The following is a 21,037-nucleotide window of genomic DNA, read 5'->3' on the forward strand; positions in this document are numbered from 1 at the left end:
ATCCGGTATTTAATGTTTCTATGCTCCGGAAGTATATTGGGGATCCATCTCATATTTTGGATTTCAGCACGGTTCAGTTGGATGATGATTTGACTTATGATGTGGAGCCAGTAACTATTTTGGGTCGTCAGGTTCAAAAGTTGAGGTTGAAGGATGTAGCTTCAGTGAAAGTGCAGTGGAGAGGTCGGCCCGTGGAGGAGGCTATCTGGGAGATCGAGCGGGAGATGCGGGGCAGATATCCTCACCTGTTTGAGGCTTCAGGTATGTTTCTTGATTCATTTGCGGACGAACGTTTGTTTAAGTTGGGGAGGATATGACGACCCGGCCAGTCGTCTCATGAGTTACCACTCCGTTTTCCCCCATTTCTACTTCTTTATGCCTTGTTATCTGTGTTTTATGGTATCGGGGTGGCCGGATCGAATCCGGAATGATTTTGGTAAGGTTTGAGACACTTAGTCTGTTTTAAGGAAGTTTAAGTTGGAAAAGTCAATCGGATGTTGACTTATGTGTTAGAGGGCTCGGATGTGAGTTTTGATGGTTTAGTTAGCTTCGGGAGGTGATTTGGGGCTTAGGAGTGTGATCGGAATGAGTTTTGGAGGTTCGGAGTAGATTTAGGCTTGAATTGGCGAAGTTGATATTTTGGCAATTTCCGATTGGTAGGTGAAATTTTGATATAGAGGTCGGAATGGAATTCCGAGAGTTATAGTATCTCTGTTGTGTCATTTGGGATGTGTGTCCAAAATTTTAGATCATTCGGACGTGGTTTGGTTGGGTTTTTGATCAAAAGTGGAATTTGGAGGATTTTGGAAACTTAGGCTTGAATCCGATGTGTTTTGGTTGATTTGATGTTGTTTGAGGTGTTTTGAAGATTGGTACAAGTTTGAATAAGGTTTTGGGATATGTTGGTACCTTTGGTTGAGGTCCTGGGGGCTCGGGTGAGTTTTGAGGGGTTGAACGGATCATTTTTAAGTTAAGAAAGTTGCAGATTTTGGGTTCCAGCAGTTGCAGGCATTTTGGTCTTTGCGTTCGCGAAGAGTCAGGAAGGGAGGCATCAGGTTTGGCCTTCGCATTCGCGAAGGGGATTCCCATGTTCGCGAAGGGTCCGAATTATAAGCATCGCGTTCGCGAGAGGCTTGGTCGCGTTCGCGTAGGTTGGTAAGGCTGAGGCATCGCGTTCGCGAAGAAGAGTTTTGGTCAACAGGATTTTTGTGCTTCGCGAACGCGAGGCGTTAACCGCGTTCACGAAGAAGGAAATTAGGCCTGGGCAGAAGCTTTAAAAGGTTGTCTTGTCCGCGAAGGTGGGGTTTATTTCTTCCATTGTTGGTCGTTTTTGGAGCTTTTTGAAGGGGATTGAAGAGGGATTCAAGGGGAATCACTTGGAGGTAAGATTCTTGGACTTAAAACTCGATTCTAATGTGAATTCCACCTAAATAATCGTGGAAATTAAGCCAAAAATTGAAGAACTAGGGCTTGGGAATTTAGACCTTTGATTGAGGATTCGAAGGACCATTTGAGGCCGGTTTCAGAACTTTTGATATGTATGAACTCGTGGGGAGATAAGGAATCTATTGAAGTAAAAAATTTCGAATTTCAAGACATGGGCTCGGGGGTTGAGTTTTGGTAATTTCGGGATTTGTGTCGTAATTTGATTATTTTCGATTGGGCTTCGTTCCCTTAGCATATTTTGACACCGTGATTCTGATTTTGTATAGATTTAACGTGAGCAGAGGTCGATTCGAGGGGCAAAGGCATCGCGAGCTAGACATTTGACCGATTCGAGGTGAGTAATGATTGTAAATAATGTTTTGAGGGTTTGAAACCTCGGATTGCACATCGTAGTGCTATATTAAGGTGATGCACACGCTTGATGACGTGCGTGGGGTCATGCACTATTAGGGATTGTGACTTTGTCCATCCCGATTCATGATTTTACCGCGTATTTGACTGAAATCTATTTGTTATCATCATTATTTGGGATGAATGTCATATTTGGGCCTTGTTTCTTCGGGAATTTTTACTGGTATTTCCTCATTGTTTTAACTTTATACTTGAACTCAGTCATGTTATATTTCACTGTTTTTCGTACTCAGCCAGGTTTACTCTGTTTTAACACTTATATGATCTTTTAAATGATATTTTGGGCTGAGAAACATGTTTTACTACTACCCGAGTGGCTTGTGAGGATTTTTAACTGAGTAAGGCCGAGGGACTATGTTGTGAGGGAACATTTGATACTAATTATGAGGTCGAGAGCCTGAGATATCTATGTCACGAGGTGGCTTAGGGGCGAACCTTTACATGTTTATTTTTTTCCTTAATTGCCTGTCAACTATCTGCTTACTTGTTGAAAAAGGATTTTACTTATCTTTTAACTGGGTTACTGTTTTTAAATGATTTTACTGCTTCATTATAGAATTCCTTGTGCCTTACGTGTTTTCTTGCTTTCAGTCTTTATTTACATTTGTTACTCACTGAGTTGGAGTACTCACTTTGCTCCCTGCACCCTGTGTACAGATTCAGGCGTAGCTGGTCCCGCTCTCGAGTGCTGACCATTTTCAGCTTCAGGTGGATCCGAGGAGTCTTTAGGTAGTTGTTGGCGTTTGCAGCCTGGAGCTCCTACCTATCTCTTTCCTTTATATCCTTAGTTCTGTACTAAACTGTGTAGTTACTTTGGAGTATTCTGTGTTATTAGATGCTCGTGACTTGTGACACCCCGGTATCGGGCTGTGTTTGGGCTGTATTCCGTACATTATACTATCTTTTACTTAGACTTTAGTTTATTAACTCATGAGGCAAGAATTGACCACGGTCAACATTTTTGGTAAATGACCTGGATCAATGTTTTGATAATTCTGGTAGGTTCGTATGATTTTTTTAACTTGTACACACGTTTGGTTGGGAGTCAGGGTGACCCGAGCGTATTTCGGCACATTATGTGAAAGTTGGTAAAAAGTTGAGTTTTAATTGAAATTTAGAGTTTTGGTAATCGATTCTTGTTATTTGATGATTTGAGGCAGCAAACAAGTTTCTAGGATGTTATTACACTTGTGTGCATGTTCGACTTGGAGCTCGAAAGGCTCGGGGAGTTGCGAATGTGTTTTGGGAAGTTTTGGAATGGTTGGTAGCAACTGCTGCTAGTGTGGATCTGCAGATCTTGCATTTGCGGTCAATGCATCGCATCTGCGAAATGGGGTTGTGCTAGGTATCTTCGCATTTGCGAGGGCACGTTTGCTTTTGCAGATGCTGGACATTCGCATTTGCGAACATTTTGGTCGCATTTGCGACCCTTGAGCGTTTGGGAAAGCTTTGCATATGTGAAGCATTTATCCGCATTTGCAAAAAATATGTCGCATTTGTGACCACAGTGGTTCTAATGCACTGATCGCATTTGCGATCAGTGTTTCGCATTTGCGGACATCATAATAGCGAACAAGAGTTTTCAATTGCAACCTCTGCAGCTGGGGGAAAGAGGAAAAAATCGGGACTTAGTTAATTTTACTCCAATTTTCAACCCTAAATACTCTAGAGACAATTTTTGAAGACGATTTTTCTCCAAAATTCATTGGTAAGCAACTTTAACTAGTTTTCAATCAATTTCAATTATTTTTCTATGAATTTTAACATCATATTAGGGATGACAATTGGGGCATGGTAGGGCGGCGGGCAGGGTGGGGCAAGGCAAGACAGGGCAAAATGTTAAAAAAAATTAATGGGTTAGAACAGGACAGGGCATGAGTGTTTGAACCACTTAATTGCTGAGTTTTGTTCAAATTTGTGACTAAAGAAAAACTAAGTTCCTTTAAAGCAGATTTGGGTGAGAACTGGAACGTTGGAGCTTCTGAAATTGCTTAATAGACTGAATAGTTGTATGACCTATGTCAAGTTGGTTATTTTTCTTTTATGGTATCCTATTACCTTAATAATATAACATTGGCTGATGGAGAACTAGTTTCAACTTTCAAAATCAATCATCAATCAATATATATAAAGGAGGGCTTGGAAAAGATGATTTGGCACTTCTATAAAGCCAAGAATGATACTTATCTATTTTCTAAGATTTTTGGGTTTTCCCTCCCTTTTCTACTTATATATTTCATTTATTAAGGTGAGTTCGCACCTCTCTTTGGCTAAGAATCCTATTTATATTTTTTCTCCTTTTTTTTGAGTTTTTCATCATTTTTTTTTCATTTATCTTATATTAAAAATCCTATCTTTATAACTCACACCTCTTTATTTTCATAACTTATACTTTTAATAATCATAATAATTCTCATGCCTTTCATATCTATAACCCCCAAATATTTAATGTACAAGTTTATGACAATTTATTGTAGTATTTCTCCATAACCTTTTCTGTCAAACCATCAACACTAAAACACAAATCATACCCTAAAGTTGCAGCATACCACCCACACTAAGGGCCACCTCCTTAGCACTACCTTGCAACACAGTGTCCCTGAGGACAATCAAATGGAACCATCATACCGACGATCCTTAATGCGTTCAACCAAAGAAAATTGTGTAACCATATGAGCAAGAACTCTACTATGCTTAGAGATGCCCAATCTCATAAATCTATAAACCAAGGCTGGAAGCTTCATAGCCCAAAATGTCTTTCTTCCGCTAGAACAAATGCCAAACTCCAAATCGTGAATCGGATAATTCTTCTCACGGGGCTTCAACTTCAGTAACATGTAGGCAACCACTCTACCATTCTCTACCAACACCGCATCGAGACCCACGCATGAATCATAATGATGCACTAAATAAGGCCCTGAAAATATGGGCAGCGCTAACACCGAGGCTGCTATAAATGGAAAAATTCTTCACAAGACAACGATAGTAATATTCCCTCGAAACACGGGAAAAATCATCTCACACTATATCCACAACATCACCATCTTTCGTTGGCATGAAACAAATATCGAGTACTCCACCTCGCATACAAGTGAATAGGAAGGAATAGAAGATATAGGCTTCATGCGGAATAAAGTTGCACGATAAGGAACCAAGAAAGGAATGATGCCTAAACCCTATAGCCTGTTAAAGATAAATACAAACGTCTCCATATCGATCCGCAAAACTCTATTAGGCCTGCTCGTGACTTATGAGACCTATGTGAATCTTCTCTAATACCAACTTGTCACGATCCAAAATTCCACCAAAGGCCGTGATGATGCCTAACCCGCTCGCTATGCAAGACCACATTCAACAACAACCATTAAATCCAATTATTAAGCCATTTAGTGTTTTCACAATATAAATAACAGGGTGAAATAAATTCAAATCAATAACATGTGTACATAATCCATGATAGGGTTTAAACACGACCACAACTGTATAACAACTACCTAAAACCCGGTGTCACTACATCACGAGCATCTAATAAGAGTAACTAGAGTCAACTGAATAAATACCTCTATTCGAAAAAGAATACATAAACAGAAAATAGATAAGTAGGGAAGGGGACTCCATCTGCTGCAAACTGGAACAAGTATAATGGCTCACCACGAAGTCTCCAATATAGTGCCCCTACTCAACTCAATAATATCAGTCCCAGAACCTGCATAAAATGTGCAAAATATAGTATGAGTACAAAACTACGACACTCAGTAACTATCAAATCTAGTCTCGAAGAAGCAGTGGCGAGGAGTCGACATCGACACTCACTATATGTCCAATAATCATGTAAAGCATAAGTAAAATACGGAAATAAACATGCTATCATCAAAGGAATACAACAGCTCAAAGAAACACATGTCATACAAAATTTAGGCATGGTTAACAGTTAAGGAGAGTTACTAAGAAATCGGCACCTTGATCCTCATACCAAGACATGATTCATGTCAATAACATTTATATCAAATCACTGCATAAGTCAAAGTTACCAACGCATGCCTCCAAGGGTGGACTTATAGGCTTATATATGGGTCGCGTGAACCCGTGATCTTTCTGCCAAACTAGGTATTTTATGTACATATTTATTAGAATTTATCTAATATTTTCTGCTGGCACCCATGCTCCAAAGAGGCCAAATAGTGCATTTAGTTGAATGCAAAGTTATTTACCTAAAGGAGAAAGGATCAATTCCCACTTAATACTTTTTTCTCCTTTCTTTAGTGGCGCACCCATCTTATAAAAATTCTAGATCCACCTCTACATGCCCCTGATCCAATATCAATATATAACAGCCAATGTATGAGTTTAATATACCAATGTTTGACCCTAATCCAATATCAATATATATAAGAGCCAATATATGAGTCTAAGCTTCCAATGCATGCCCCTGATCTATATCAACACTCACACACAAATCCATGTTCCTGACATAGGCCACATGTCCAATAAGCACCAAAAGAATCACATGTATACATGCTCAAAGGGCCCAAGGTAATATATAATTACCTGACTCCGGAGGGACGGATCCATATCCAAGCATTGATCATTTTATATTTAATGATCATCAATCAATCGTTGCAGAGCACAACCCATTCAAATCATAATATCATCAATCAATTGTTGCGGGACGCAACCTTTTCCACTCATAATGTCCGCTCACATTCTCCTTGGTGCCAAATTCCTCAACATTTCCACAACATCCGACTCTCCAACTCACTAGACATGATAATAAGAATGCGGACTAAAAGCTATTTAGTATGTTTTAGCTTAATCATATTATTTATCACGAGTCAGTTAGGCCATAGAACCACCAAAATTATAGAGAAAATAAGATAAGTGTATAACTACAGACTTATAATAAAGCTCGACATGGAAACACATTCCTGCATGTCAAATTAACAGTCATAACCCTAGTCATGCTCTAAGTCATGAATATGAATTATCACGTAGTCATAGAATCTATTAAACATGGATAACAACTTCCATAATCTAACAAAGCACAATTCAAAGTTGACAATACTATATATGGTCAAGACCTAGCTACGCATATACTCTTGTCACCACGCATATACGTGACTCCTAAATCATGAATAAAGTAGCAAATAGATCACCTATGGGGAGAATTTGCTATTACAAGGATAAACAAGAGACTTACCTCCACCTGGCAAACTTTAATAAAAAAAGTCAACTTTTTGTACAAATCCAACACCAAATGACTCGAATTTAGTCTAATACAACTCAATAACGTCAAATAAATCCATATGAAAGAACTTCAAACAATAAAACTTCAATCTTTAATCAAATTATCAAAAGTCAATGAATGTCAACCCAGGCCCACACCGTCAAAACCCGAGTCCAGGGATAGATCTCGGATACTTATAACTTCACGAGTCCAAATATGTGATTATATTCCAAAATTCATTTCAAATTTATCCTCAAATTCCCAAAATACATCCTCTTGAATTGTAGATAAAAATTCCAAATTTCACTTTAAAATTCCAAGTTTTAGGTGTAGAAATCCACGGAGAATAAAGATATAAAGCCATATCCAAGTGAAAATTACTTACCTACAATGTAGTAGTGAAATTTCTCTTAAACGTCTGCTCCTCTCAAAGTCTAGAGCTCAAAATATGAAATAATGGGCAAAAGTTCCGAAATATAACACTTAAAGGTCTGCTCCAGATAAACCCTTCGCGATCGCGGTCCAAAGCTTTGCGATAGCGAAGAACAAAATGCCGCTGCCCAAAAATAAGCCTCCACGATCGTGGCCTCCTCTGCGCGAACACAAAGCTCTCCAGCTCTGCCTCCATCGTGAATGCGCTATACACCTCTTAAACACGAACAACAATCCACAATCGACCTTATCCTCTACGCGAACGCGGAGAACTATATTTGAACGTGCATACTAACTCCTCCACCATAAGCAGTCGCGACACCGAGCCCGCGAACGCGAAGACCAAAAACCAGCTACCTTAAAATCCTACTCTGCGATCTCATGAAACCCATTGTGATTACGATGCATGCCTGAACACCAGAAAATCAACAACCTCAAAGTGGTTCAAAATGATCTGAAACTCACCCGAGCCCCTCGGGACCCCGTCCAAACATGCCAACAAGTTTGTATACATAATCCAAACCTATCCAGCAGCTCGAAACACCATAAATAAGATCCAAACTAAGAATCGAAGGCCAAATCATTCTCTTAAACTTTCAAACATTCAAACTTTTCAAAACTCGTTCGAATCACACTTAAACATACCTGATCACAGCCAAAATTTGCACACAAGTCCCAATCAATATAATAAACCTCGAAGTCCTGGAACACCAAACAAAGCTCGATAACACCAAAGTCAACTCAAGATCAAACTTATGAAATCTCCAATTCTTCAACTTGCCAACTTTCGACAAATAGAGATAAAATCTTCTAGGAACCTCCAAATCCAAATCGTCGGACACACGTCCAAGTCCAAAATTACCATATGAACCTATTTAAATTATCAAACCCTATTCCGAGGCCGTTTACTTAAAATCCAAACCTTGGTCAACTCTTCCAATTTAATGCTTGCAAATAGAGAATTATGCTTCCAAATCAACTCCGAATCTTCCAAAAATCAAATCCAACCATATACGTAAATCGTAATGCATCAAGTAAAGCTACTCAAAGCCTCAAACCACCAAATGGAATGCTAAAGCTCAAAACAATAGGTCGGGGCATTACATTGTGCGGGCTTGATCCAAAAGCGAATAATGCACACTATGTTAAGAGTATGGACTAACTTAGCTTAACAACTAGTATCAAAGCTCATGGTTTAGCAAGAAGAGAATGAAGATGGTAGAGTGATGGCACCAGACTTGATTACTACCTTTACCATGCCAAAAGTAGCTTGGGGATACACATGCTCAAGAAAAAAGCTAGCTCTAGGCTTCAGTGGTCATGAATGCTCGATTAAGTGGGTAGCATATAGTGGATCTTCAAAATTACTTCGTAAATCATAATAATCAAACATGTGGAACTTAGTTCGAGGGTCTTATTGATTGGCCAATTATTGTGGGGCTTGTTGATGGGTCATGTGAAACTTAGTTCGAGGGGAGATTATTGGGTATGCAAATAAAGTCTCACGCTGTTAACGAAAGATATTGAGAAGCTAATATAAAATGTAGTTTGTATGGTTGTTACCAGTTGTATTGTATCCTATTATCGATTTAAATATAATATTTATTTTGATTGTTACTTAAATTTTATTGTATCGTATCGTTAAATCAGTCGTTATGTAACACTGAAAAGTTTCACTTTATGAAACGATCGATTTGGTGTGGTCGCATTGTTACCTTTTTTCTTTCTCATCTTGCCCTTTCTTATTATTAAATAATCTTACTTTATACTTTACCCTACCTATTTATATAATAATTCTACCTCGTACCTTACTTTTTTTAATAATATTGTAAGTTTATTCTTCATATTATTGGTGCATGACATCATTAAATAATAACAACCAATACAATCTATTCAAATATTGTATACATCAGAATAATATAATATAATATAATATAATATAATATAATATAATATAATATAATATAATATAATATAATATAATATAATAATATTTTTTACCCTTAAAATCAGATAACAATTGAATTTATATGTGGTTTTAAGGGTACGTGATAAAACTTGATACAAATTAAGAAAACAGATTAATATTTAAATTAATGATAAGAAAATAAATGCAAATCACATGAATTGAACAGCTTTGGCCTTTGCGTTTGATTACCCTCGAGCCAAGAAAATGCCTCAATTGATGTTAGAACAGAATAACAAGATAATAAGAGCTGGAAATAATAATGTACTGCTTACTGCGTATTACAATGTGTGTTACAAATGATCAAACCCCCTTTATATAGCAGGGGTGTCCTACTCTTGATACAACTCTATACAAGGTAAAAAATCACATGATTTGCTAACTAGTCAGCCTCTCCTTGATACGTGCCGAAATTTTCGCCATGGTCTTCATCCAATCGTGGATATTTCGGCCTTCTGTTATTTGGCTTCGGCAAATTTCCCTCGATCTTGTTTGGTCTCGATCTTGTTCGGTCCTGGGGTCACGAGCTCAATGATTTGTCTTCACACATTGGTTAAATATAATCCGAGGTCGAGCTTTATCCTGTCACATTTTAGTCTCGATTGGTCACACAATAGGCGAACCCGGTTTTGACCGTATATAGATAGTCCCCTCATTTTTCGGAGAGAAGATGACGAGAAACGATATGAACTTCTGAACCCCGCTTTGATAGATCATAATGTAAGCGACAAATGGTTAATGAAACGTCCCGTCGGTCTAGTTTCCAAGGCATTAAATGTATGTCAGTTGTTGGTCGACCACTACAGGTTTTGAACCGTCATTAGAAAATTATAAATATCCCAACTTTCATTCATTCAAACTTTATGTTCAAAGCTTCTTCTGCTCTTGTTCTTCAAAAATCTCTTCACTCTCCAACTTTTGTACCCAGATTTCTTGAACCTTTTGCAAACCACAAACGTACCTTCTTATTTCCTCTTCTTCATCTCTGCTCGAAAATGGTGAAAACTTCTAAGACTGTCCCACAAAAGGAGTCCGCCTCTTCATCACGACACACCGGCGATGAGGCTTCTTAGATGGATCGGACTACACGCCGTAGCAATTATATAGCGCTTGGGTTGAAGGAGCCCCTCCGGAGTCTGCACACCCCCAATGAACGCAGCCGACTATTATTATTATGGATCGGGCTGTACGCCACAACAATATAGGATCGGGCTGCACGCCGCAGCGGTATATATATATTTTGATTCGGTTATCGTGAGAAGTATATGAAAATTGAGAACTGAGGATAAGAATGAATAAATGAACTGAAGGGCTTGAGGAGCTGATTCATACTGATTATATCTGTTTTACCTGGTTTAAAGAATTTCACATGATTTCCTCATTCACTGTTGCTTAAATGATTTTACCATTTTGATATAGAACTGCTTAGTGCCTTTACGTGATTTCACACTGTCACCCATTATTTATTGTTATTACTCACTGGGTCGGAGTACTCACATTACTCCTTGCACCTCGCGTGCAGTTGCAGGTATTTATTCACCCGGTAGCGGGTATTGGCTGTGTGGAGGCAGAGTTGTAGAGGTTTTAGCGAGGTGACTGCCAGCGTTCGCAGCACCACTGTCTTTCTATGTTATTCATTATTCTTGTTCAGTGTTATTCTAGACTGTAAAGTGGAAATTTCATTCTTATAGATGCTCGTGACTTGTGACACCCGGTTTGGGCTGTGTCGGGATGGTCCTACTGTTGTTAACGTTAAAATTTCCGCAATTTATGAGTATCATATTACATGTTATTACTGTTATGATGATTAACTGTCTAAAAGAGGTGTTGCATTTTGGTCTGGCTGGCCTTGTCTTCACGAGAGACGCCATCACGACCGGGTTCGGGGATTGGGTCGTGACAAGTTGGTATTAGAGCCTAGGTTACATAGGTCTCACGAGTCATGAGCAGGTTTAGTAGAGTCTCGCGGATCGGTACGGAGACATTTGTATTTATCCTCGAGAGGCTGCAGAACCTTTAGGAAAAAACTTCTCATTCTTGAATTCTTATCGTCCGTCCTTGAGTCAGCTTGAAAAGTAACTCTTGAAATTGCTTCCACGTGTTCGTACGCGCGCATGAGCGCTCAGTATCAGATGTTCCTTGATGGCTTGTGATCCCCCGATCGAGGGGCGAGGTGCAATCTCTATGAGTTTATGTTGGGCCAGTCTAGAGGACTTGAGGCCAGATTTTTGCCTATGGCTTGAGCACCGAGGCGCTGATTGTGTGAGCAAGTGTTTTGAACTTATATGTTCGGTATTGTCTCTAATAGTGGGAATGACGGCTGGATAGCTATGTGATGAATATGCTAATTCTGCGTGTTGTTTCTATATGACCTGGAAGTGTTGAGGAAGATTTGCTGGATGATAGATGGACTACTAAGTGTATGATTTCCATTGTGTGAGTGGAAGTGTAGTTCCGAGATTATAGGCGTGTGGAGAATCTTTTCAAGACTCCTAGTTGAGAGTGAAGTAAATTTCATGTCGCGGTATGAGTACAGACTCAAGAAGGTCAAGTGATTGCGTAATACTTATGTTGGTGGAAGGTGTGCAGAAATGTTGTATTGAGGCAAAGCAGGTGGGTTATCTCCTGTGGAGTGTTCTGAAGTGGCGTGATCCTCATGTGTATGTCAGAATATCTCATGTGTAATTGAAGAAAACGTACTGAATTTGGAATTTCGGGTCGCTTAAGAGAGTGGGTTTAACTATTGCGGGAACGAATGCAAGAGTTGCAGAAGGTTTACATTACTAGACAATATGAGTTTCGCAAACTTATAAATGATTCGAGTTTAATCTCACTATGGTATTGTGGCATCAATAGAGTAAAAGTGTTATGAGTATTGTGTGTTCTGATCTATGGCTTTGAGCCAAGTTGGGGAGCTTGCTATTGGTTAGCTGATTGTACGGTGGTGTTGCTATGTTGGTTCCGATTTGAGGCATGCTGGCGAATCAGTTCTGATTGTGGAATTGAGCCGAGGATGGCACGAGTGAAGGAAAATTTTAATAAAGGTTATATGGTGCTTCGTAGATGTGTGAAAGTAATAGGATGTCTTGAGCTGTTGTTGGTAAAGAATGCCTAGCGTATAGAGAAGGAAGATGCTTGTTTGTATTGGGATAAGGTCGTATCCTGTAGTGTCAGAGTGTTAATGAGGCACAGGTGGTTTTGTTAGTTGAGCGGGCTAAATGCAAGCTGAATAGAGTAAATGGCTCTTGAAAGTGGTTCTAATGTGTTCAAGATTCTACATGTAATAATGGGGTATCTTAAAGTAGCATATGTGATTAGGAACCGAGTCTCCATTGGAAGAGGTCAAGACTTGTGGTATTTTTATGTTAATTATGGGATTCTATATATTAGTATCTGGAAAGTAAAGGTAACATATTTAGATTCGCAGGAAGTTCTCCGGAGTGGAGTATGTTGGAATGTGGTGTATCTGGAAATAATTGAGAGAGGATTCAATGGCTTATGAGTCTTAGACAATGTGGTTTTGCGTGTGGGTCTCGTGTAGTGAGCCTGGGTTGAGGAACTGTGGTGCTACAACAAGGAAAATATCAAGTTGAATATGAAGCAGAAGGAAATTTAGATAGATGGAGTAGCTTGATAGTAGACCGGATCGACATGGTAAGGATATGATTAATTCTTTGTATGTGTTCGAGGTAATGAGTTCATACAAGTATTTTGCAGCAATGCTCTTGGGATTTGTTGGCTTGCTTAGCTTGGTCGAGTTAGAAGGATTCCGTCCTGGCAGTTTAATTTATGCAAACGGAATTGAAAGAGTACTTGTTGATTTCTACCGTGGTTGAAGAGGTACATTTTCTACGAATATGAGAGACATGGGATGTGTAATGATTTTTCTTCTAGATGGGATCAATGGAAGTTCTTGACTGGTGGAGTGCATAGATGTCTGTGGCCCGGAAAGGGAGGTAAGGTTTTCATGTATCCTCGGATGGTATGTTATATGCGGTATGTTGTGGAGGACCGAGACTTGCGTGTATTAGGTTACAGTTCAGTTCAGAAAGGAAGCTCATAAAACGCTTAGGCAGTGGGTAGCCTCAGATAATCAAGGAAAATGGTACTGCTATTTGAAAGGTATTTGACGAGAGTATATGTTTCAGAAAAGGGCAATGTGATTAAATGGATGGCACTTTGGTGGTATTGCGGCACTTTCTTGTTAGATCGACTGGTGATATTCGGGTTGGCTTGGTGACAGAGGGAAATTTTAGAGTATCTATCATGGAATTGTTGGGTATTAAGGTGTGGTATGCTTTCGGACGGAGAAATTGGGATCAAGTGCGCTGATTCGTGTGCTATATGGAGCTGGAGACTGAGAGTTCTCATTTACAGGCTATGTCGTGGTTGTGGACCGTATGTATTCGGCATCGTTGAGCGGCAATCGGGATTTGGAGGCTCGGGTGGATCTTTATTTGCTGGTATGTTAGATTTTGGATGTGATGTTGAAATTCAGACTGGTTGTCTGAGTATTAGGTGATTCTGAACTATTGTGCTTTGGGCTATGCCGGAAATGCCACGGGTTGAGTGGCGAGGTGCATTGGATTATGTTCTAGCAGAGTGGCTTATATTTCAAAGACCCAGTGGGCGACAGGGAAGGATTGTTTTTCTTAATTGGTCCTTCGTGATGATTGTCAGTGCAGAGGTGTTTACCATTGGTTCCATACCGGTGTTAAGGGACTTTTCGGATGCGTTTTTTGTGGCTGGGCATGTCGTCGGGCGAGGTTGTGGATTTCGATATTTATTTGGTGTCGGCCACCGTATCGTACGGCTCCGGCAGGATTTATAGTAGTGGAAGGAGAAGTTTTAGGCTTTCTTGGTAATGAGTTTGCTGGTAGGCCAATCTGGATACGCGTTTAGCTTGAGTTGGCTTAGTTGGCCCCGAATTGTATTGTTGAGGGATAGGTTGATTCGATCGTTATTGAGCTTGTTAGTGATATGAGGAGAGCTATGTGTTGCTTTTCGGTGTAGTGAGACGTCATGATTTGTTGGTTATGGGCACATGTAGTGCGGTTCTATTGGGGAATTCATAGTGAAAGTCGAGCGAGAAGAGTAATTGGGTGTTGTGCGGTAGATGGAGGATTGGTTATGACCTATCGGGTAGCGTGGCGTATGTTATTTATTTCACCGTGGGTGTAATGAATTGCTTTGGTTCCAGACATCAAATTGTGCGTGGCTGTCGGTTTTGAGCATAGTGACATGAGTGGGTTTCATGTGTAACAGTGTTTGGATAGGATCGTGCATTGTGGCGAGGCCACGAGGAGATATGATCGTTCGGGGTAGATTCAGGTGTTCTATTTCTATGATGTGAGATGGGGTCTCAACCTTGTGTTGTGACGGTAAAGATGAGCTTGAAGTACAGCTCTTTCGTTTGAGTCATTTTTCATGATTTGAGTATGTTCAGACCGTTTCTTATTGGTGCGCGTATTATGCAAGTTGTGGCTTAGACTCGCATTGATGTGTCATGTCACCTGGATGGTGTGTTTGGTCAGGAGGGATCGTTGGGATCATCAATGAATACAAACAGACTCGAATTCAGCATGTTTAAGGGGTTAATATCGAGGTTCGGTTCAAATTTGCTATGGTAACTGCCAAAGGGGAAATGGCCTCATGACTGGTTAACCTGAGAAACGGTTTCGGTTATTGCGTGTTTCGATATCGTTAGCAGTATATGAAAGTGTTAGAATGAGATTTCAGTCGATAAGAGCTTCTCTATCGGTATTTAGGTGTTGTGTGCAGCTGCTGCGGATAGGGGTTATGGTTGCGAGCATTAGAGCTAGGTGTTTTATCATGTAATGGCACCGAGGTTGCAGGTATGGGTTATTACGGCTGGTTCAGGCTTATTCTGAGTATAGATGTGAGGTTCTGATCATGTGTATGGTTTTGGAAGGTGCAATGTGGTTCTATAGTTTACGGACTAGATGGATTGTGAAATTTCAGCTATGTGGTGTTATCGGACCTATGAGAGATAGGGTGACGTGGGATCACCCCGGGTATATGCTTGGTAAGGTTATCCAACTATTGGTTGGCTTCCAGGACAAACTCTGGGTACGCTCGAGGACGAGCGTTTGTTTAAGTTGGGGAGGATGTGACGACACGACCCGTCGTCTCATGAGTTGCCGTTACATTTCCCCCATTTCAGCTTCTTTACGCTTTGTTATCCGTGTTTTATGTGATTGAGTTGATTAGTTCGAGTTCGGAGAGGATTTGGTAAGAAATGAGACACTTAGTATCTTTTAAGAAGGCTTAAGTTGGAAAGTCAACCGGGTGTTGACTTATGTGTTAGAAGGCTCGGAAGTGAGTTCCAATGGTTCGGTTAGCTTCGGGAGGTGATTTGTGACTTAAGAGCGCGATCGGAATGGGTTTTGGAGTTGTGGAGAAGATTTAGGCTTGAATTAGCGAAATTGATATTTCGGCAAATTCCGGTTGATAGGCGAGATTTTGATATAGGGGTCGGAATGGAATTCCGAGAGTTGCAGCAGCTTCATTGTGTCATTTGGGATGTGTGTACAAAATTTCAGGTCATTCGGACGAGATTTGATAGACATTTTGATCGAAAGCATAATTTCTTGGAGTTCTTAGGCCTGAATCCTATGTTAAATTGGTGATTTGATGTTGTTATGAGCGTTCAGAAGTTTTGATCAAGTTTGAACGATGTCATGAGATGTGTTGGTACAATTGGTTTGAAGTTCCGGGAGTTCCGGGTAGGTTCCGGGATGTTTTTAGTGCAAAAATCATAGCTTAGCAGGTCTACAGGGGTTGCAGGCCCCAGAACTCACCCACGCGGTCCGCACAAAGGTGAGTGCGCCCGCGGTGAGTGCTGTGCGGCCCGCACAAACACGGGCGCGGCCGCGGTAGACGTCGCGCGGACCGCACAAAATGGGGCGCGGCCGCGGTGAAGAACATTCAGCTGGTCCTACTTCAGAAGCTCATATCTTTTGATCTATAAGGAATTTTGAGGTGATTCAAAATCGAAAGTTGTAGCACTTCGTGTCTAGTTTCCAGAAAGATAAAGATATAGCAATTTGTACATCTATATAAAAAGTTATGACCAAAATACTAAAGTCTATCACTGCAGAGGGAGTCCTGTGCGGCCGCACGTTGCCTTTGCACGGACAGCACTGGCTTGCGCGGACCGCGTGAGTTTTGGTGCGGCCCGCGGTAGCTGATACCTGAGGGGTACATATAAATACGAGGTTTTGGGTTTTATTTAATATTTTGACCTAGAGAGCTCGGATTTTGGCGATTTTTCGAAGGTTTTTCAAGAAATTCATCGAGGTAAGTGATTTTAACTCAGATTTGGCTAGAATACATGAATCTATCACTGAATTCATCATTTAATTTGTGATTTGAGATGGAATTTGGGAAGAAAATTGTGAAACCTTTTAAAAATATAAAATGATGATTTGAAGGACCAAATGGTATCGGAATTGGATAATTTTGGTATGGTTAGACTCGTGAGGGTATGAGGATTCTGAAAATGTAAATATTACCCGATTTCGAGACGTGGGCCCGGGGCTCGGGTTTTGCTAATTTCGAGATTTTTGATATTTCTCGAATGTTTTCGCTTGGGCTTTGTTCTCTTAGCATATTGTGACATATTCGTTCTGATTTTGGATAGATTCGACGCGCGTGGAGGCCAATATGAGAGGCAAGGGCATAGCGAGCTAGGGTTTTGGCCAGTTTGAGATGAGTAATGATTTTAAATGATGTCCTGAGGGTTTGAAACCCCGAAATTGCACAACGTAGTGCTATACTAAGTTGAGATACACGCTGTGTGACGAGCATGAGGTTCAATGCTATGGGGATTGTGACTTGGTCCATCCCGAATGATATTTTACTACATTTTTGATTGAGACATATACTTTATTATTGTGAATTGGGCTTGTTGCCATGCTTTGGGCCTTGTGCCGACCTGTAGAACCTTTAGGGGATTTTTGACTGGTTATCCTCACTTATTTTGTTAAAGAACTTATATCCCCAGTCATGTTTCTAATTGTTTAAGAATGATATAAACCAAATTTTTGAAATGTTAATCATAAATAGAGAGAGATATGAGGGTTGAGATCCCGACCGTACATTATGCCCGAGAGGCTGTGATTTTTAAATGATTGATAGGGGTCGAGGACCCAATAGTGAGGATACTTTATATGATATGGATCGGGCTGCGCACCGCAGCAGATATATATATATTATACATATTATGGATCGGGTTGCACGCCGCAGCAACTACTTATATGGATCGGGCTGCACGTCGTAGCAATTATATAGCGCTTGGGCTGAAGGAGCCCTTCCGGAGTCTGCACACCCTTAGTGAGCGCAGTCGACTATTATTATTATGGATCGGACTGTAAGCCACAGCGATATACGGATCGGGCTGCACGCCGCAGCGGTATATATATATATTTTGATTCGGTTATCGTGAGAAGTATATGAAAATTGAGAACTGAGGATAAGAACGAATAAATGAACTGAAGGGCTTGAGGAGCTGATTCATACTGATTATATCTGTTTTACCTGGTTTAAAGAATTTCACATGATTTCCTCATTCACTGTTGCTTAAATGATTTTACCGTTTTGATATAGAACTGCTTAGTGTCTTTACGTGATTTCACACTGCCAGTCATTATTTATTCTTATTACTCACTGGGTCGAGTACTCACATTACTCCCTGCACCTCGCGTGCAATTGCAGGTATTTATTCACCCGGTAGCGGGTATTGGCTGTGTGGAGGCAGAGTTGTAGAGGTTTTAGCGAGGTGACTGCCAGCGTTCGCAGCACCACTGTTTTTCTATGTTATTCATTATTCATGTTCAGTGTATTTCTACACTGTAAAGTGGAAATTTCATTCTTATAGATGCTCGTGACTTGTGACACCCCGGTTTGGGCTGTGTCGGGATGGTTCCTGCTGTTGTTAACGTTAAAATTTCCGCAATTTATGAGTATCATATTACATGTTATTACTGTTATGATGATTAATTGTCTAAAAGAGGTGTTGCGTTTTGGTCTGGCTGGCCTTGTCTTCACGAGAGGTGTCATCACAACCGGGTTCGTGGATTGGGTCGTGACAAAAACCTAAGTGGGGATGAAACAATTATGTCAGGAGAAATTCTAACCTCAATATAAAGCTGAAAACATTTCAAAAGATGACTACCAAAAAAAGAACTAAATACCCTATAAAAGCAACATCCCTCGAACCCAACAAGAAAACCACCACGTCCCCGTTAGAAGAAGCTTAGCCATACTAGATTTATATATACAGGTAGGGGCAAAACATGTGTAATTAAAATGAAGGTCCTAACAGAGTCAAGAAGGAGAAATGCCATTTGTAAAATGACAAATAAACAAAAGAATATCTGGAAATACATTGTCTTAATTTTTAAAATGACAAACAAGAGAATAACTGGAAATGCATTGTGTTTCTCCTCTTATGGTGGTGATTGCAGTGCAAAGAGAGAAAAGAAATCTCACCCTTGAGCGAAGATCCTTCCAGCACCAAGAGCATTATGACCGACTTCACTGTTGCCCATATCATCTTCTGTGGGCAGTCCCACAGCATTTCCATGGGCCTCTATCAATCTCCATTTCTCCGGAGCACCCTATATAAATCAATGGACCAACATTTGATGAGCAAAGAAACAAAGGGAAATCAATTAATCAATCAGGAGTGGACCCAGTGCATTAGTTATGGGTTCGTCCCAGCAGAGTAGCTTTATGGTAGGCTATATGAACCCTCTACATCAATTCTGCTCTATACGGTCCCATTTTTCATAACAGTGCCAAATAATTTAAAGTTTAGTGCAAACTAGAATCCTCTAAAACTAGAGGTTCACTAATTGTTGCATTTATCTCAAAATTGTGAAACAAGTTTCTAACCATACAAAAAGGACTGGTAAATACAGACCTGATGCAAGAAAAACTCAACTCAACTGCGCCTCAGTCCCAAATAGTTTGGATCATATATATACACGCACGCATATATATATATATATATATATCATCCTTGCGCAGGTGTCATGTTAGTCTTCTCTGTTCAATTTCTCCGAAGGAATATTCATATGGGATTGGGACTAGATTAAAAAAAAATCTATCTATAATTAAAAAGAGAGGAAGAAGCATCCTCATTAAGCCAAGTGGCATCATCTATCTATAACTAAAAAGAGAGGAAGAAGCATCCTCATTAAGCCAAGTGGCATCATCCTAATAAGTCACTTGGCACTTTAGGACAATCCTCCAAAAAAACAGGAGCTGGAAGGTTATTTTGAAAATTTCTTCAAAATTTCAGATTTTTTTATTTTTTGTTATGAATAGAATTCTATTTAGAGTGAATGTCTATCTTGTAGAGAGTTTTACTTTGTGGCTAAGTCATTTTTCTCCTATAAATAGAGGGGTCTTACCCCATTGTAAATCATCCCAAAATTCAATAAGAATTTCCTCTATTTCTTTCTCTGCAATATTGTCCTTCTACTTTTATTGTTTTATCACACGTTATCAGCACGAGACTCTACCGTCTCAAGAAGATTAAGGTACAACTTTTCTCCTCTTTTAATTATGACTGATATTATGAAAAGAAAGTTCGTTGCCCTTGAAATTTCGGGCAAGAACTATATGACATGGGTGTTGGATGCTGAAATCCATTTAGATGCAATGGGTTTTGGAGATGCCATTAAAGACAAAACTAAAGCATCCACCCACGACGGTGCTAAGGCCTTGATTTTCTTGCGCCATCACCTTGATGAAAGGTTGAAAATAGAATATCTCACAGTCAAAGATCCACTTGTTTTGTGGAATGGTTGAGCGAAACAATGACTTGCTCATGAGAAATCACGAAAATCGACTCACTGGGTCTACACCATTGCCTGAAGTGGATGAGGTGTATTCCCATTATGCTAAGCGTGGAAAAGGCTGTGGCCCTATTCGTGGACGTGATCGTGGCCGTGGACAAGGAAGAAATTTTCATAGTGTTGATCACCCCCCAAAGAAAAATAACCACCAAAAGTGGAAAGGGAAAGATGAGAAACCAAAGGCAAATGGTTCAGAAACCGAATGTTATCGTTGCGGTGAAAAAGGCCATTGGACAAATACTTGTCGTGTACCAAGATGTTTGGTTGAGCTTTATCAAGCATCTCTAAAGAACAAAGGCCCTGAAGCTAATTTTGTCTCTGACAATGATTTTGACATCACCCACTTGGATGTGGCAAACTTCTTTGAGTGCCCTGATGGGAAAATAGACCACTTGATCGGTGATGGATCCGTGGTTAAAGATGATTGAGTAGTTTAATTTTTATTTTTCCTATTCGTAGTAGCTAGTGAATAAATATCATGTAATCATAATTTTTTTTACATGAGTAGGAGTCATTAGTATTATTTATTTTATAAAATAGTGTTAGTTCATTTTGATTAAATATAATTTTATGGGATAGTATCAGTTCGCTTTAAAATAATGTTTCGGCTTGCTTAGTCTTCTCAAAACAAAGTATCCAAATTGATCAGTTTGCTTAATATTCGTTTTAAAA

At 39.9% G+C, this 21,037-nt stretch overlaps 1 protein-coding gene across 1 annotated transcript; it reads left to right on the forward strand.

The window, feature by feature from the left end:
- Positions 1-20,310: 20,310 nt before the first annotated feature.
- Positions 20,311-20,793, forward strand: LOC138868661 (uncharacterized). Its single transcript, XM_070146226.1, has one exon. It carries the CDS (start codon positions 20,311-20,313, stop codon positions 20,791-20,793), a length of 483 nt encoding a protein of 160 aa, XP_070002327.1.
- The last annotated feature ends 244 nt before the right edge of the window (positions 20,794-21,037 follow it).

Source organism: Nicotiana sylvestris, chromosome 5 (genome assembly GCF_000393655.2).
Source record: "Nicotiana sylvestris chromosome 5, ASM39365v2, whole genome shotgun sequence".
NCBI lineage: Eukaryota > Viridiplantae > Streptophyta > Magnoliopsida > Solanales > Solanaceae > Nicotiana > Nicotiana sylvestris.